Genomic DNA, 14,711 nt, shown 5'->3' with positions numbered 1-14,711 from the left:
TGCCAGTGCCTGCTGCTTTTTAAGCGTTTGTATATGTCTGTTTTTCGCCTTGTTAGATTTATATTAGAGTGTTTTAAGTGTGCATGAATTTTACAGCCTCCACATAATGCTATGGAAATAGATGTTCTACAACTTACTGTTGACTGCCTACGTGTCTTCTCAGCTGCAATCATGATTTTCTTAGTATCAATAGGAGAGAAAAATCTTCGTGAATCTTAGGAGAAGTTTTTGGTTTAATCAAATGATGTATTTTATAGGGCTTTGGTAAATATTTTACTTTTGGTTTTTATGCATTTAGTTTTATACACTTAACTCATTTTTGTTCAACTTAACTATTAATATTCCTTTTATAAAAAAGTGCAGAGATTTATTCGAATGGCTTTTCATTTTATTAAAATTAACGGTTTATTTGCACTTTGTGAACTTACTTCCATTTATGGCCTATCGGCTCATCAGTTTGTTTATATAGGTCAATGTTTGAAAGTGATCAGAATTTCATAAGCCTGCTTTAGGTATCTCATTTTCCAACATTCCTAATATTCTTAATTTATATTTCAATTAGGTAAGAAATATGAATGGTTGTCATACAGATTTTAAATATAAGAGCCCAAAGATGGGATCAGTGTTAATTTTTGCTTCCAAGCAAGAAGCGTCTAGCTAATAAACTGTAAGGTATTTAGTGCAAATATTACTCATTGTGTTCTTATGTAAAATAATGAAACTTTATTTTATAAAGTCAAGAAAATCCTAAACTGTCTTTTAACTGTACTAGGTACTTCCCCCTCCAGCTGGTTATGTTCCTATTCGAACTCCAGCTCGAAAGCTGACAGCAACTCCAACACCTTTGGGTGGCATGACTGGTTTCCACATGCAAACTGAAGATAGGACAATGAAAAGTGTTAATGACCAACCATCTGGAAATCTTCCATTTTTAAAACCCGATGATATTCAGTACTTTGATAAACTTTTGGTGAGTGGTAACAGCAGAACTAAAATACTACTTTTTACTTAGGACTTCAAATTGCAATATCTTAATCTACCTTTACATTTTCTCTTTTTACTCTTAGGTTGATGTTGATGAATCAACACTTAGTCCAGAAGAGCAAAAAGAGAGAAAAATAATGAAACTGCTTTTAAAAATTAAGAATGGAACACCTCCAATGAGAAAGGTAAATACCAGTTCACTAAGTCATCAGGTTCTCTGTAATTTTATGTTTAGAAATCTGTAATTAATCTTTTCATCTTTACCAAGGGCAAAGTGTAAGAGAAAGAAAGGTGTGTAGTATGAGGGATTTAGCTTTTTAATCAAACAATTTATGCTAATAAGGATGTTGAAAAATGAGATTCTCCTTTTTGTTCTCAGGGCCTTTAAAACATGCTGAAAACACTAAGGTAATTAGTGGAATTATGTGAGGAATTACATAATACCATGTAATCTGAAAATGGGCATTGCTTTATTGGAAATCGAGGAGTTTTATATTATACCCTGTGGCTCCATTATCGTACTAAATTATTACGCTCTTTTGAATTAACTGAAAACATTGAACTTCAGTCACAGGAGTTCAGAGTAATTTGATGGGAGTGCACTCATACTACTCTGTGTAAGATGTCTGTGAAGTTTACACTAAAAATATTAAGTTATAGAAAATCGTGGAGTAATTTGCTTGTTCAGAACGCTTCATTATAAAGGATTACACCTTTTACTATTCCCTTTCTTCCCCCAGGCCGCATTGCGTCAGATTACTGATAAAGCTCGTGAATTTGGAGCTGGTCCTTTGTTTAATCAGATTCTTCCTCTCCTGATGTCTCCTACACTTGAGGATCAAGAGCGTCATTTACTTGTGAAAGTTATTGATCGAATATTATACAAACTTGATGACTTAGTTCGACCATATGTGCACAAGGTCTGTTCTCCTCTAGTAGTGTTTCTGCTGGTTGAATATTTTTTAATATAAAGGGAATTCATGGATTTTTAAAACCAGCTTATTATATTCGTGAAATTTTAAAAATTCTGAAAGCATAATAGCCGAGGCATCCATTCATAGTATAAAGGGAAATTTCAGCCCGTTGCAAGACATTGAGTTAACCAGTATTAAATTTATATATCCTGAGACCCTTTTCTTTGCATATGCATACATTATACATATACAAATATGTGTGTGTATATATATAGAAGGAACTTTTTGTCATTTTTACAATGGATTCCTGTATTCATATTTTTTCGTTTGCTTTTATTGGTATAACATTAGGATGAGAAAAGATGTGTGTCGGTAGCACACCGTTTAGCATTAAGGATCCATCTTTCTGCTAGTGGTAATAATGGCTTAGAATTTAAAATGGAGATTGATGTATAAGTTACTGTCTTCTAAAATGTTGACTGTTAATCTGTGTGATTAATAGTTCTTCCCAGTTTTTATCTTAACATTTGTCTTCGTATATCTTGAACTTGCATAGTTACAATTTTTGATTCGTCCCTTGATTAATAAAGTCCTGGTAGTTAAAAGTTTCCTAGTAAAATATGTTTTGTACACTTGTGTGTTTAAATTACATAAATGGCCTATAATACATTTTTCTATATGTATAAAACTTTGTTACATGAGTATGGCATTAGTAATTGGTGTAAAAATTTAGCTCTTTTTCTTTTTCAGATCCTTGTGGTCATTGAACCATTGTTGATTGATGAAGATTACTATGCCAGAGTGGAAGGTCGAGAGATTATTTCTAATTTGGCAAAGGTATTTACATTGTATTTCTAGAGGAGAAAGTTTGTCTTCATCTATGGGATTATTTGATTATATAAAGAGTTAAGGGTTAAAAAAAAGAGTTAAGGGTTAATGTTATCAACTTACGACTGTCCTTGTTTCTTGACTTTGTAGGCTGCTGGTCTGGCTACTATGATCTCTACCATGAGACCTGATATTGATAACATGGATGAGTATGTCCGTAACACAACAGCTAGAGCTTTTGCTGTTGTAGCCTCTGCCCTGGGCATTCCTTCATTGTTGCCCTTCTTAAAAGCTGTGTGTAAAAGCAAGAAGTCCTGGCAAGCGAGACACACTGGTATTAAGATTGTACAGCAGATTGCTATTCTTATGGGCTGTGCCATCCTGCCACATCTCAGAAGTCTAGTCGAAATCATCGAGCATGGTAAGTTGTAATATAACTTTGTCTTTTATAAGACAAGTGTCCTGAATTTGGCCTACTGATTTGGAGGGATAAATGGAAGGGCTTTAACTGTATCAACACAATATAGTTTATAATAGGACTTGTAACATTATCTGATTGTAGGCTGTGGTTCGTACTGGCTTTGCCTCATTTTGTCTGATGTGAACAGATTCTGCAGTTTGACACAAATGGTGAGGTTGTGAAAATTAGGAAATGTCACTTAGTTACAACCTGTGTTTGGTTTTTTAGGTCTTGTGGATGAGCAACAGAAAGTTCGGACAATTAGTGCTTTGGCCATTGCTGCCTTGGCTGAAGCCGCAACTCCGTATGGTATTGAGTCTTTTGATTCTGTGTTAAAGCCTCTGTGGAAGGGTATCCGCCAACACAGAGGAAAGGTGGGTTCGTTCACCAGATAGATTTTATTTTTCATTGGATTTCTACTCATTGAGGTTAAGGGAACTTTAATTTATTAAGTATGCAAATTTTTTATTTTAAAATAGGGTCTGGCTGCTTTCTTAAAAGCTATTGGGTATCTTATTCCTCTTATGGATGCAGAATATGCCAACTACTATACCAGAGAAGTGATGTTAATCCTCATTCGAGAATTTCAGTCTCCTGATGAAGAAATGAAGAAAATTGTGCTGAAGGTAATTTTTACAAATTTTTATCCCAGATTTGTTCATCAAATTGGATGTGTTTCATGGTTCAAAGAGAATGTTAAAGCACGTTAAAAAAAATAACTGTTGTGTGTTAAGCCAGGCCAGTTTTACTATTATTTTTTAACCTTTTAGGTGGTAAAGCAGTGTTGTGGAACAGATGGTGTAGAAGCAAACTACATTAAAACAGAGATTCTTCCGCCTTTTTTTAAACACTTCTGGCAACACAGAATGGCTTTGGATAGAAGAAATTACCGTCAGGTAAACTTTCATTGTAAAAAATATTTTCAAGGTATTCCTGGCTCTCTCAGCCCGTAGAGCCTATGGCTCTTGATCTCAGGGTTGTGAGTTCAAGCCCCACGTTGGTTGTGGAGCCTACTTCAAAAAAGAATATTTCCAAAAATTCTTTCAACTAAATTTTTAAGTCAGCTCAAATAAATGTTACATATTATTTTTTGCCCTGGTTACCTCACAGTATGTGCTTGATTGTGAAAGGAAATGGATTTTAGTTAGCCAGTTAACTTCCATTTTGATTTTGCATGCTATGATCAGTTCCCAACCAGGAATTAATGTCTTTGTCTAGTTGAACGAAATGCTGAACCTGTCTAGGTAAAACATGACTACAGTCTTACCTTAAATCACTTTGACATTTACCCACAGTTACGGTTTTTTTTGGTCACCTTTGTTTTTAAGGTTTTTAAAACAGGAGTTAACTGTTCTCAGCATGCTTGCTAGCCTGACTATATCTAAGGGGGTTTTTTTCCTTCTCTTTCTAGTTAGTTGATACTACCGTGGAGTTGGCAAACAAAGTAGGTGCGGCAGAAATTATATCTAGGATTGTGGATGATCTGAAAGATGAAGCTGAACAGTACAGAAAAATGGTGATGGAGACAATTGAGAAGATTATGGGCAACTTGGGAGCCGCAGATATTGATCATAAACTTGAAGAACAGCTGATTGATGGCATTCTTTATGCTTTCCAGGAGCAGACTACAGAGGTATTGTTACGAATTATATAATGGCAGATTGCTGCATTCATGTTTGTAAAACACATTACTTTTCAAACGAACAATTATTACTAAAAAGTAATTGAGTTTAAAATTTTAAAAATGCTCTTGGTCTCATTCCAGTTGTCTATGGAATACTCTTCTACTTTAAATTTTTAGATTTCATTTTGTTAAAACAATATTAGCATTTTTAAACTATTCAGTCACAAACTGACTTCTGGTTCACAGCTTAGTTCTAAAATTTAACTTTGCTTTTCTTTTCTTAGGACTCAGTAATGTTGAATGGCTTTGGCACAGTGGTCAATGCTCTCGGCAAACGAGTCAAACCTTACTTGCCTCAGATCTGTGGTACAGTTTTGTGGCGTTTAAATAACAAATCAGCAAAAGTTAGGCAACAGGCAGCTGACCTGATCTCTCGAACTGCTGTTGTCATGAAGACTTGTCAAGAGGTAAACTTTTGTGTGAGATTCTTACTTTTTCACCAGATAGTTTCATATGAATAGTAACATTTTAATATTATTATTATTTTTTATTACAGGAAAAATTGATGGGGCACTTGGGCGTTGTTTTGTATGAATATTTGGGTGAAGAGTACCCTGAAGTATTGGGCAGCATTCTTGGAGCACTGAAGGCCATTGTAAATGTAATAGGTATGGAATTTGCTGGTCATGTAAGAATTTTTTTGTTTTGTTCCTTTAACTTCGTTTTTTTGTGTGTGTGTTTTTGTTAAAAGTAAAATACAGAATCGTATTTAGGAGTTGAATAATGATTTCTAATATTTTGTTTACTTCAAAATTATAGTGAAGTTGGGATGTCCCAGAAGTCTTATTTGTTTAAACTCATTTATATTGTACTTTAAAAAGAGAAAAGAGGACAAGGTTAGGACCTGTGAGAGAGGTGGGAATAGTTAGAGCTTAAGAAACTTTGAAATCCGATGGAATAGAGATTTTCTAATAAAAATAGTATCTCACCTGAAATGTAATCAGGGGGTGAGAGGAGACAATGCTGAAGTTTTAGTTTTAGGACAAAATATTATATATTTCTTTAACCTTGAATTAGTACATGATTATGGCAGGTTTTTCTGTTTGCTGTCATGTTCCAGGAACATAATCAGGGAGAAAAGTGAGTTTATTAAGTTGTTGTTTCATTTTATTTATGTCTAATTCTTTATCCATTCAGTTTTCTAATCCAAAGTGAGGACACGAGTATATTACAAATGCTCTTGGGTATGGAGAGCAGAGATTTTATTATTTTGGACGTTATGGTGAAGCAAACAAATGGTCTCTTTTGTTTAATCTTTCATTCCAGTTGACATGACTGTTGGGAAAGTGACTTCTGTATGGTTTAGAGGAGCCAAAATAACCTAGCAGGAGGTCAGACTAGCTGGCTCTGTAGCCACTGTTTCTCTCAGTTTATTTCATAAGGTCTTTTCTGCAATATAGGAGATCTTTGAACCATCGCATTTACATATAATCCCCAATTTAGCCCTGTCTTCTATACTTGAAGATAGCTGTTTGCCAAAAATCAGTTACTTGGCCACTGAGGGGCTCTGGTTTGCAGGGAGTTTTAAACCATATTGTTAATCAGGGAAACATGGGGAAAGCAATGGAGAGAGAATCAGAACAAGCAGTTCTAGTTAGAGCAAGAGCCCCCTGCCAGCTGCCTCCTTTTTTCTCTCTTCATAGGTGTAAATACCATCCAAGTATGCCCTGCATTGCAGGGAGACTGGAGATCTGTTTGTTTTGCAGTTAAAGGGTAAGGGGGCCCTTTCTGGAAAATTTTGCTTTAATTTACATGTCTACCTCTGGCTTATAATGTTGTGTATGGCCGGAACATAAACCGTCCCCATATTTAAATGTGAGTGTACAAATACATTCCAGAACCAGATAAAAGTTTTTTTTTGTTGCCGAGTATCCATCATTCTTTAAATCACTTCACTAATTTCTTTCATTTCTATGCATAATCAGAAGTTTTAATAAAAAGTTAAAAATTCTGAGTCTGGTCAGAACCTGGAGCTTTTTCTTTCCATAGGCAGCTGTAAGTTTCTATTTATGCCTGGTCGTGTATATTATATTGCTGAATAAAAGGTTAAATGAACAAAGGGTATAGTTCAGATGTTTATTGATAGTGTGTTGACTTTTGTTAAATAGGTATGCATAAGATGACCCCACCAATTAAAGATCTCCTGCCTAGACTCACCCCCATCTTAAAGAACAGGCATGAAAAAGTACAAGAGAATTGTATCGATCTTGTCGGACGCATTGCTGACAGGTAAGCAGATTATGTAAACAGTTTTATGAGCTATATTGGTTTTCACATTTAGCCATTTTTTATTTACTGCAAATTTGCTTAATGTTGCTAATATAACTATATATGGTAAGACTATCCAGTGAAATTTTCAGTGAAATTTCAATTTGGATGGTAATGAGAGGTGGCAATATGGTTTTAAGATTAAACCATCCTTTCTGAAGAGTAATGTTTTTATTTAATGCTTAAACTGAGTAGGCGATCGTGTTTTGAGAACTGAATTGTAAGTTTACCTTCAAAAATTTCTTGTTGGCACCAAAAAAAATAACTTTTTTCTTAAATTAGGGGAGCTGAATATGTGTCTGCGAGAGAATGGATGAGGATTTGCTTTGAGCTTTTGGAGCTCTTAAAAGCTCACAAAAAAGCTATTCGTAGAGCCACAGTCAACACATTTGGCTACATTGCAAAGGCCATTGGGTGAGTATTACTTACCTTTATATATGTATTTTTAACTTTGTCATAAACCCATAGTGTTAGAAAAGCTTCTGTTTCTGTTGTCATTATCTAAAGGCATGGTGTCAGTAGTACAGTTGACAAGTACATCATTTAACCACTGACCTACAGTTTTTGAGATGTTTTCTTAAATTTCAGATTGAATTAAAATAGTTTTAGGTTTTGTTTTGTTTTTAATTATGTATTTATTTATTTTTAGAGAATAAGAGCAGGGGGAAGGGATAGAAGGAGAGTCCTAAGTGAACTCCCATGCTGAATGTGGAACCCACTGCAGGACTCGATATCATGATCCTGACATCATGACCTGAGCCGAAATCAACAGTCAGATTCTTAACTGACTGAGCCCCCCAGGTGCCCTTAGTTGGAGAGTTTTAAAATTTAATCACACCTCAGATATTTTCAGAAGGAAAACAGTACCATCTTTAGAGTAATTTCAGATTTTTGTTGGTCTTTTTCAGGATATTGTTTAAAATGTTACGGCCAGTTCTTAAGAAAACAATCGGCATAATTTAAGTCTCATGTTAATGCATGTGTGTTGTTGTTTTTTAAGATTTTACTTATTTTGAGAGAGAGAGAAAGCAAGCACAAGCCCGGGAAAGGGCAGAGGGAGGAGAAGCAGACACCCCGCTGAGCAGGGAGCCCGCCATGGGTCTTGATACCCGGACCCTGAGACGTGCACTGAAAGTAGACACTTACCTGACTGAGCCACCCAGGCACCTCAGTGCTTTGTGTTTTAAAAATAATTTTCTAGGGATGCCTGGGTGGTTCAGTTGGTTAAGCATCTGCCTTTGGCTCAGGTCATGGTCCCAGGATCCTAGGAATGCGTCCTGCATTGGGCTCCTTGCTTTGTGGGAAGCCTGCTTCTTCCTTTGCCTCTGCTTCTCCCTGCTGCTCGTTCGCTCTCTTTCTCTCAGATAAATAAATTTAAAAAATAATTTTCTAAAATGAATCCACAAACAACTGAAATTATAACTACTAGATAATCTATGGTTATTTGCTTCCACTTCATCAGAATCAAACTAGAAGAAATAGTCATTTTGGAAAATGAGATACCACATATACATGTAGCTTAGTAACAGAAAATATTTTCAGACAATAAAAACATAATAAAAGTCAGATTAATAAGACAAAGTCTCTTTACCCTCACCCTCTTTTGATAGCAGTAGTAATTTATTTCAGCAGTGATACATTCAAGATATTTGCAATGAACAGCCTTTGTGCATTTTTTTTTTTTAATAGCTCCCGTGTCTTTCTAAGTTGGTAAAATAAATGCTTGAAGACGTATAGATGTAATAAAGTTACGTGAGAGGGAAGATGAGAAAATGAAAGTAGATAACTGTGTGTTGGGGCATGAGAGACCATGGGTTGGATACTGCCAAGCTCTAGTGGCCATGTTTTGACCACTCTAGAATTATTCATTCTAATCATTTAATTAAACTTCTTTATATTAGGAAGTTTACTAAAGACTAAAAATTACATTTGAAAATGAATCCATTGAATTTTTTTCTTTAAGAGATACATTTTTAATTTCTTTTTTTAAAATATTTGTTTATTTGTCAGAGAGGGAGGGAGCACAAGCATGGATAGCAGCAGGCAGGGCAGGCAGAAGGAGAAGCAGGCTCCCCACTGAGCAAGGAGCCTGATGTGGGACTCAATCCCAGGACCCTGGGATCATGACCTGAACCAAAGGCTTAACATACTGAGCTACCCAAGTGTCCCTTTTATTTATTTTTTAAATGTCTATCTATTTATACTTTGCGGGGGAGTTAGCAAAGCAAGGTTTATTGAGTGATAGCAAAGTGATAGTACAAAGCTCCCAAGGAGGTAGGGGACCTTGAGAAGGTTGCCACTTCACAAGATACTTAATGGAAATGAAGTTCCTGGGTCTTTGGGAACTCAGTTGTTCAAGTATCTTGTCTTCAGCTGAGGTCGTGATCTCAGGGTCCTAGAATCAAGCCCTGCTTTGGGCTGTCTGCTTTTCCCTCTCCCTCTGTGCTCTCCTTTCTCTCTCTCTGTCTCAAATAAATAAATGAAATCTTAAAAAAAAAGTTCTTAAGTAGAAACAAGTGCCAATTTTGTCATAAAATTTAAAAGTTCCTAGTATTTACCATAAAGTTGTATTTATTTGCACTTTCTTCTTTTCAAAAAAAAAAATTGACTTATAATCTGACAGTTTGTTGATGCATTGCTTTTTTTCAGCCCTCATGATGTCTTGGCTACACTTTTAAATAACCTCAAAGTTCAGGAAAGGCAGAACAGAGTTTGTACCACTGTAGCAATAGCTATCGTCGCAGAAACATGTTCACCCTTCACAGTACTACCTGCCTTAATGAATGAATACAGAGTTCCTGAGCTGAATGTTCAAAATGGAGTGTTAAAATCACTTTCCTTCTTATTTGAATATATTGGTGAAATGGGAAAGGACTACATTTATGCTGTAACACCATTGCTTGAAGATGCTTTAATGGATAGGTAAGTGACTTAAATTAAATGCAGCAAAGTAGTTCTAATTCTTCCTTTAGAACTTACTGGAATAATTATTATATGACCTGTTTGTTATGGTGCAGTTAGCAAAGGGGAATACTGGCCCGGATTTTTATGAAACTGAACATGACTGTTCAGATAATATAAATGCTATAGTGGTTCCTCACATTTTCTTTTCCAAGTATCCCCACATCTTTTTAATCCCCCTTTCATATCTTAGGCCAAATACACTTTGAAAAGTAGTAGTTGATAAGCTTTTGTTTCAAAAATTAAAGTCAAATAGAGGAAGTGATAAGTATGAACTTATTGATGTGACAAAGAGACCTGATCTGTTTAGCTTTATGTTACTGGATGTGAAGCAAAGATTTCCATTAGGCTTTTGAACTTCTGAACATAGCCATGCCCCTCCCATTTCAGGCCCCAGCTTGTGCAGAGAGCGGCCATTAATCGAGCACTGCTTGAGTTGTTGGACCGACTCCTGATGCCTCTGTCTAGACTGATGTAGAGCTTTACGCACAAAAGTAACTGAAGAATGTAAAGGAAAGGTCATGGTCCAGGTAGTGGGCATGACTGTCTTGGCTCTTTATTTTTCAGGAAAGATAAGCTATTCAAATTGGAGCCAGTTCAGTTACTTTTGTGTACAGATTAAAGTTACTCATTCATCCCCTTCCGAAAGGGAGACTTAATAGGACTCAACAAGTTACCACAAGGAAAAATGCAAGACAGAGACAGAACAAGAACCGTGCTCTGTAAAAGTCTGGACACCTTGGGCCCAGTAAACTAGAAGCACATTGTTCATACTCCTCAGTGAGGCGTGCCTGAGCATCGTAGCGCAGGCAGTCTTTGAGGTGTGTGCCCTGAAGTTAAATAGTATATTCTGTGTACTGTTAAGTTGAGGTGAAGCTCACTGAAAGTTACTATATGAGAGGAAACAATACTTTATTTGGGGAATTTATTAATGAGGAATATTGCTTTGCCAGGAGGTCTAATAAATGAAGGGTTATTACAGTGACGATAAGAAATACAGTCCTTAATTCAGTGTGTTTTCTTAATACCTTTAAGGTATTGTTACTTCCTTTGAAGTCAAAGCGTGAACTTGTTCTTTATACCCCCCCACAGCCTTGTTACCTGATGTTTGTACTCAGTTGGGTAATTGTAGAATAACTCAGTGATTTGTCATAAACATAAATGCAGTTCACATGGGATGTTTGAAAAAAGTTTTGGTCCTTCTCCCCAAATTGCATTTCTGAATGAAGGCAGGCACATATTTGTAAAATTAACACTGTGTCTTAACAAAGAGCTTTTCTCCCCCTACCCTGTTACAGGGACCTTGTACACAGGCAGACGGCTAGCGCGGTGGTGCAACACATGTCACTCGGGGTGTATGGATTTGGTTGTGAAGATTCACTGAATCACTTGTTGAACTATGTATGGCCCAATGTGTTTGAGACCTCTCCACATGTGATTCAGGCGGTTATGGGAGCCCTGGAGGGCCTGAGAGTTGCTATCGGACCATGTAGAATGTTGCAGTATTGTTTACAGGTAAAGTTAAGATCTTTAAAGGGTTACTCAGTGCAGAAAATCCTTTAGTTGAATTAAGTCACTGGTGCTAATTATGAGTAGGGCATTTCGTACCGTATGGGAGGACATTGGTGGGGGAGGGGAGGTCACGTTCTGTCTTTGCTTAGTGCAGTTTCGTACATTTGTCAGGTTTTCCCCCTTTTGAAGGGAAGTATTCGGAACCCATCTTTCTGGGCTTTTTGCTTAGTTTGGCTAAGGTGATGTCTGTTACTGAAAACTGAAATAAAGTATGACTTGTAATTATTCTAGGGTCTGTTTCACCCGGCCCGGAAAGTCAGAGACGTGTACTGGAAGATTTACAACTCCATCTACATTGGTTCTCAGGACGCGCTCATAGCACATTACCCAAGAATCTACAATGATGATAAGAACACCTATATTCGTTACGAACTTGACTATATCTTATAACTTTATTGTTTATGTTGTGTTTAATACACAGCTGTTTCACCTCTTAAACTTGCTTCGATTTGGTGATATAAACTTTTAAACATTGCAGATCAGGTAGAACTGGTCATAGAGGAAGAGCTAGAAATCAGTAGCATGATTTTTAAATAACCTGTCTTTGTTTTTGATGTTAAACAGTAAACGCCAGTAGTGACCAAGAACACAGTGATTACACACGCTATACTGGAGGGATTTCATTTTTAATTCATCTTTATGAGAATTTAGAATTCATTCCTTGTGTTTAAAGGGAATGTTTAATTGAGAAATAAACATTTGTGTACAAAATGCTAACTTGTGTGTGTTTTTTGAACATGACTTGTAAAATGCGGAACTTTGATGAAGTATTGGTTTGTGTAGAATAAGTGGCTTAATTTTATTTTCTGTTACCTGGTTTATAGAAAGTAGTTAGCAGAATATAAACTATATAAAGTGATGGTTTCTTTGTCAAATTCCATTGTTCTGTTGATAATGACATCAAGAAGAGTAGCTTTGAGGGTTCACCTCAAACTAGCACAACCGTTCATCACCATAGAAAATAATAGCAGCTTTGCTGGCCTGTCTTGCATAATACTATTTTGCACTTACATAGCGCCTTTCATCTCTTGATTTCTCAAAATGCTTTATGAACATGTTTAAGAGAAGTGATTCAAGTCCTGTCTAACTCTTGAGTTAGTGGTTAGAAGGTGGGGAAGGTATCCTTACTTCAAAACTGCTTTTCTACCTAAGTATTGCTAATAGAATAAGACAATCTTTGGGCTCTTTCCCATGTCATAAGCCACTACTCAACAATGTATTCAGAAAATACTTGTTGAATACCTATTGTATACCAGCCACTGTGCTTAGTGTAGGGGATGCAAAGGTGCTTTTGACCTGCCCCTTGCCCTTAAGAAATGCAATATAGTGGGAAAGAGGAGACACCTCTAGTTGCCTCTTACGTACTGTGGTTAAAATGTCTGGGTTTGCTTACATCGATCTGTAGGTGTCAAGCATAAATCGAAACCATTTAATTCTGGAGGAACCAAGCATTAAGGCAGTACTTACTATGTTTTGGCAATGACTTTAAATACATTTTCAGCTTTTCCTAATTTTCTGACCAAAATTTCTTCGTTTTAGTCCTTTTACTGCCCACAGTAGTGTTGTCTCCTTCGGTTAGTACTTTGGTGAAGTCTAATGAGAAATGAGATTGTGCAGCAGGGTCAGCATGGGATGACTCTGCCGCTGTAAGGAGAACTGGTCCACTGGGACGAGGAGGTTGGTTCCTCCAACTGTTAACACGTAGGGCCTCCTGTTTTGGAGGCTCACACGACTGTTTGCAACTGGCTGACTCTTACAAAATGAATACTGAGCACTAGCTGACTCTTCAGGTGGGATTTTTAACTCCTTATTGTTCCTTGTGTAACATAACTGTGACAACATGTCAGTGTGTGCTAAAACAAATTGGCCAAATCATCTTTTTATTCTTGAAATTTTTGTAATAGTAGCCCCCGTGTAACTTTGTAGCTTGCTCTTTCCCGTAGTTAATGTCAAATGACTCTTAGTAATTTCTAATCCTGAGAATTGAGGAAAATGATTAGGCTTCAAAGCCAAAATTTGTTTTAAACCAATCTTGGGTAAATTTAGTTGTATTTTCACTTCGAGTACTTGGGTAACTTCAGTCTGCTTGGGCCCTGGCTCTTTATGGAAAATATATCTGCTTTGTAGTGGCGATGTGGAACAAAGGAGACTGACTGCCTTATATGACTTTTACTGATGCAAATAATTTGAAGACAGGTGAGGGAAATACGGCAATGACCTTAAAGGATGGGACCAAATAAAGGCTCATAGACGTTTGGATAATTTTGTATGCTTATTATTGAAGAAGGAAAGCATTTTGTGACATACCCTTGTGAAAGACGCTATGTAAAGTTTTAACTATCTTTCAGAAGACTTTTTCTTTTGCACTTTCTTTTGGTGTTTCTTAAAGCCAAACTTAAGCAGGAAGAAAATGTTCTTAAGGGGAGACTGGGTGGGTTTTTCTGTGGGCTTTTGTTGGTTTTTCTGTGGGCCCTCCAATGGAATTGATCTCTTTGGCTGTTCAAGTTTTTCATATTGTATTTTTAAAATTTGTTGTACGGTGCCCTGTGAGCATCAAGTACCACCAGATGAATAAAACTTATTATATCTAAAGTCTTAGACCAGTTTTTAATCTTAGTTGACTGTATTGTTATTGCACTACACTGTTGTGGTTGTGCCATTTAAATAATACTGAGCTCTCTGGGTTTTCCGGACAAGGGAACTTAATACTTGAAAAACCAAAAAACTCATTAAATACGAAAGCAGCTAGAAAAGGCAGTTGCATCCGTATAGGGTTAATCGATTCTTTGGCTTCTAGTGCCCCGTAGGTCCCACAGGTTAAAAGAAATAGGGACTACAGCTGTGAGAGGGTTTTTCAGCCTTGGCATTGATATTTTGAGTTAGATGACCTTTTCTTTTTTTATAAGATTTTTATTTGTTTATTTCACAGATCACAAGTAGGCAGAGAGGCAGGCAGAGAGAGAGAGAGAGGAGGAGGCAGGCTCCCTGCTGAGCAGAGAGCCCGATGCAGGACTCGATCCCAGGACTCTGGGATCATGAC

General features: G+C 36.6%; 1 protein-coding gene across 3 annotated transcripts in view; it reads left to right on the top strand.

Annotated features, from left to right (window-relative positions):
- Positions 1 to 14,263, top strand: part of LOC111145177 (splicing factor 3b subunit 1) — a 55,883-nt gene extending 41,620 nt beyond the window's left edge. For all 3 annotated transcript variants that reach the window (XM_022500014.1, XM_022499927.1, XM_022500103.1), the window contains 16 exons: positions 773 to 970; positions 1,068 to 1,169; positions 1,725 to 1,904; positions 2,649 to 2,735; positions 2,877 to 3,147; positions 3,415 to 3,560; positions 3,666 to 3,812; positions 3,957 to 4,082; positions 4,598 to 4,819; positions 5,095 to 5,277; positions 5,367 to 5,478; positions 6,979 to 7,099; positions 7,421 to 7,552; positions 9,788 to 10,060; positions 11,398 to 11,614; positions 11,903 to 14,263. In XM_022500014.1, the coding sequence (XP_022355722.1) occupies positions 773 to 970; positions 1,068 to 1,169; positions 1,725 to 1,904; positions 2,649 to 2,735; positions 2,877 to 3,147; positions 3,415 to 3,560; positions 3,666 to 3,812; positions 3,957 to 4,082; positions 4,598 to 4,819; positions 5,095 to 5,277; positions 5,367 to 5,478; positions 6,979 to 7,099; positions 7,421 to 7,552; positions 9,788 to 10,060; positions 11,398 to 11,614; positions 11,903 to 12,061 (2,676 nt within the window). In that variant the 3' untranslated portion in view covers positions 12,062 to 14,263. The remainder of the gene's footprint in view (positions 1 to 772; positions 971 to 1,067; positions 1,170 to 1,724; positions 1,905 to 2,648; positions 2,736 to 2,876; positions 3,148 to 3,414; positions 3,561 to 3,665; positions 3,813 to 3,956; positions 4,083 to 4,597; positions 4,820 to 5,094; positions 5,278 to 5,366; positions 5,479 to 6,978; positions 7,100 to 7,420; positions 7,553 to 9,787; positions 10,061 to 11,397; positions 11,615 to 11,902) is intronic.
- Positions 14,264 to 14,711: the final 448 nt, after the last annotated feature.

Source organism: Enhydra lutris, unplaced genomic scaffold (genome assembly GCF_002288905.1).
Source record: "Enhydra lutris kenyoni isolate GAN:26980312 unplaced genomic scaffold, ASM228890v2 scaffoldscaffold1, whole genome shotgun sequence".
NCBI lineage: Eukaryota > Metazoa > Chordata > Mammalia > Carnivora > Mustelidae > Enhydra > Enhydra lutris.
This window is presented reverse-complemented; position numbering and strand designations above follow the sequence as displayed.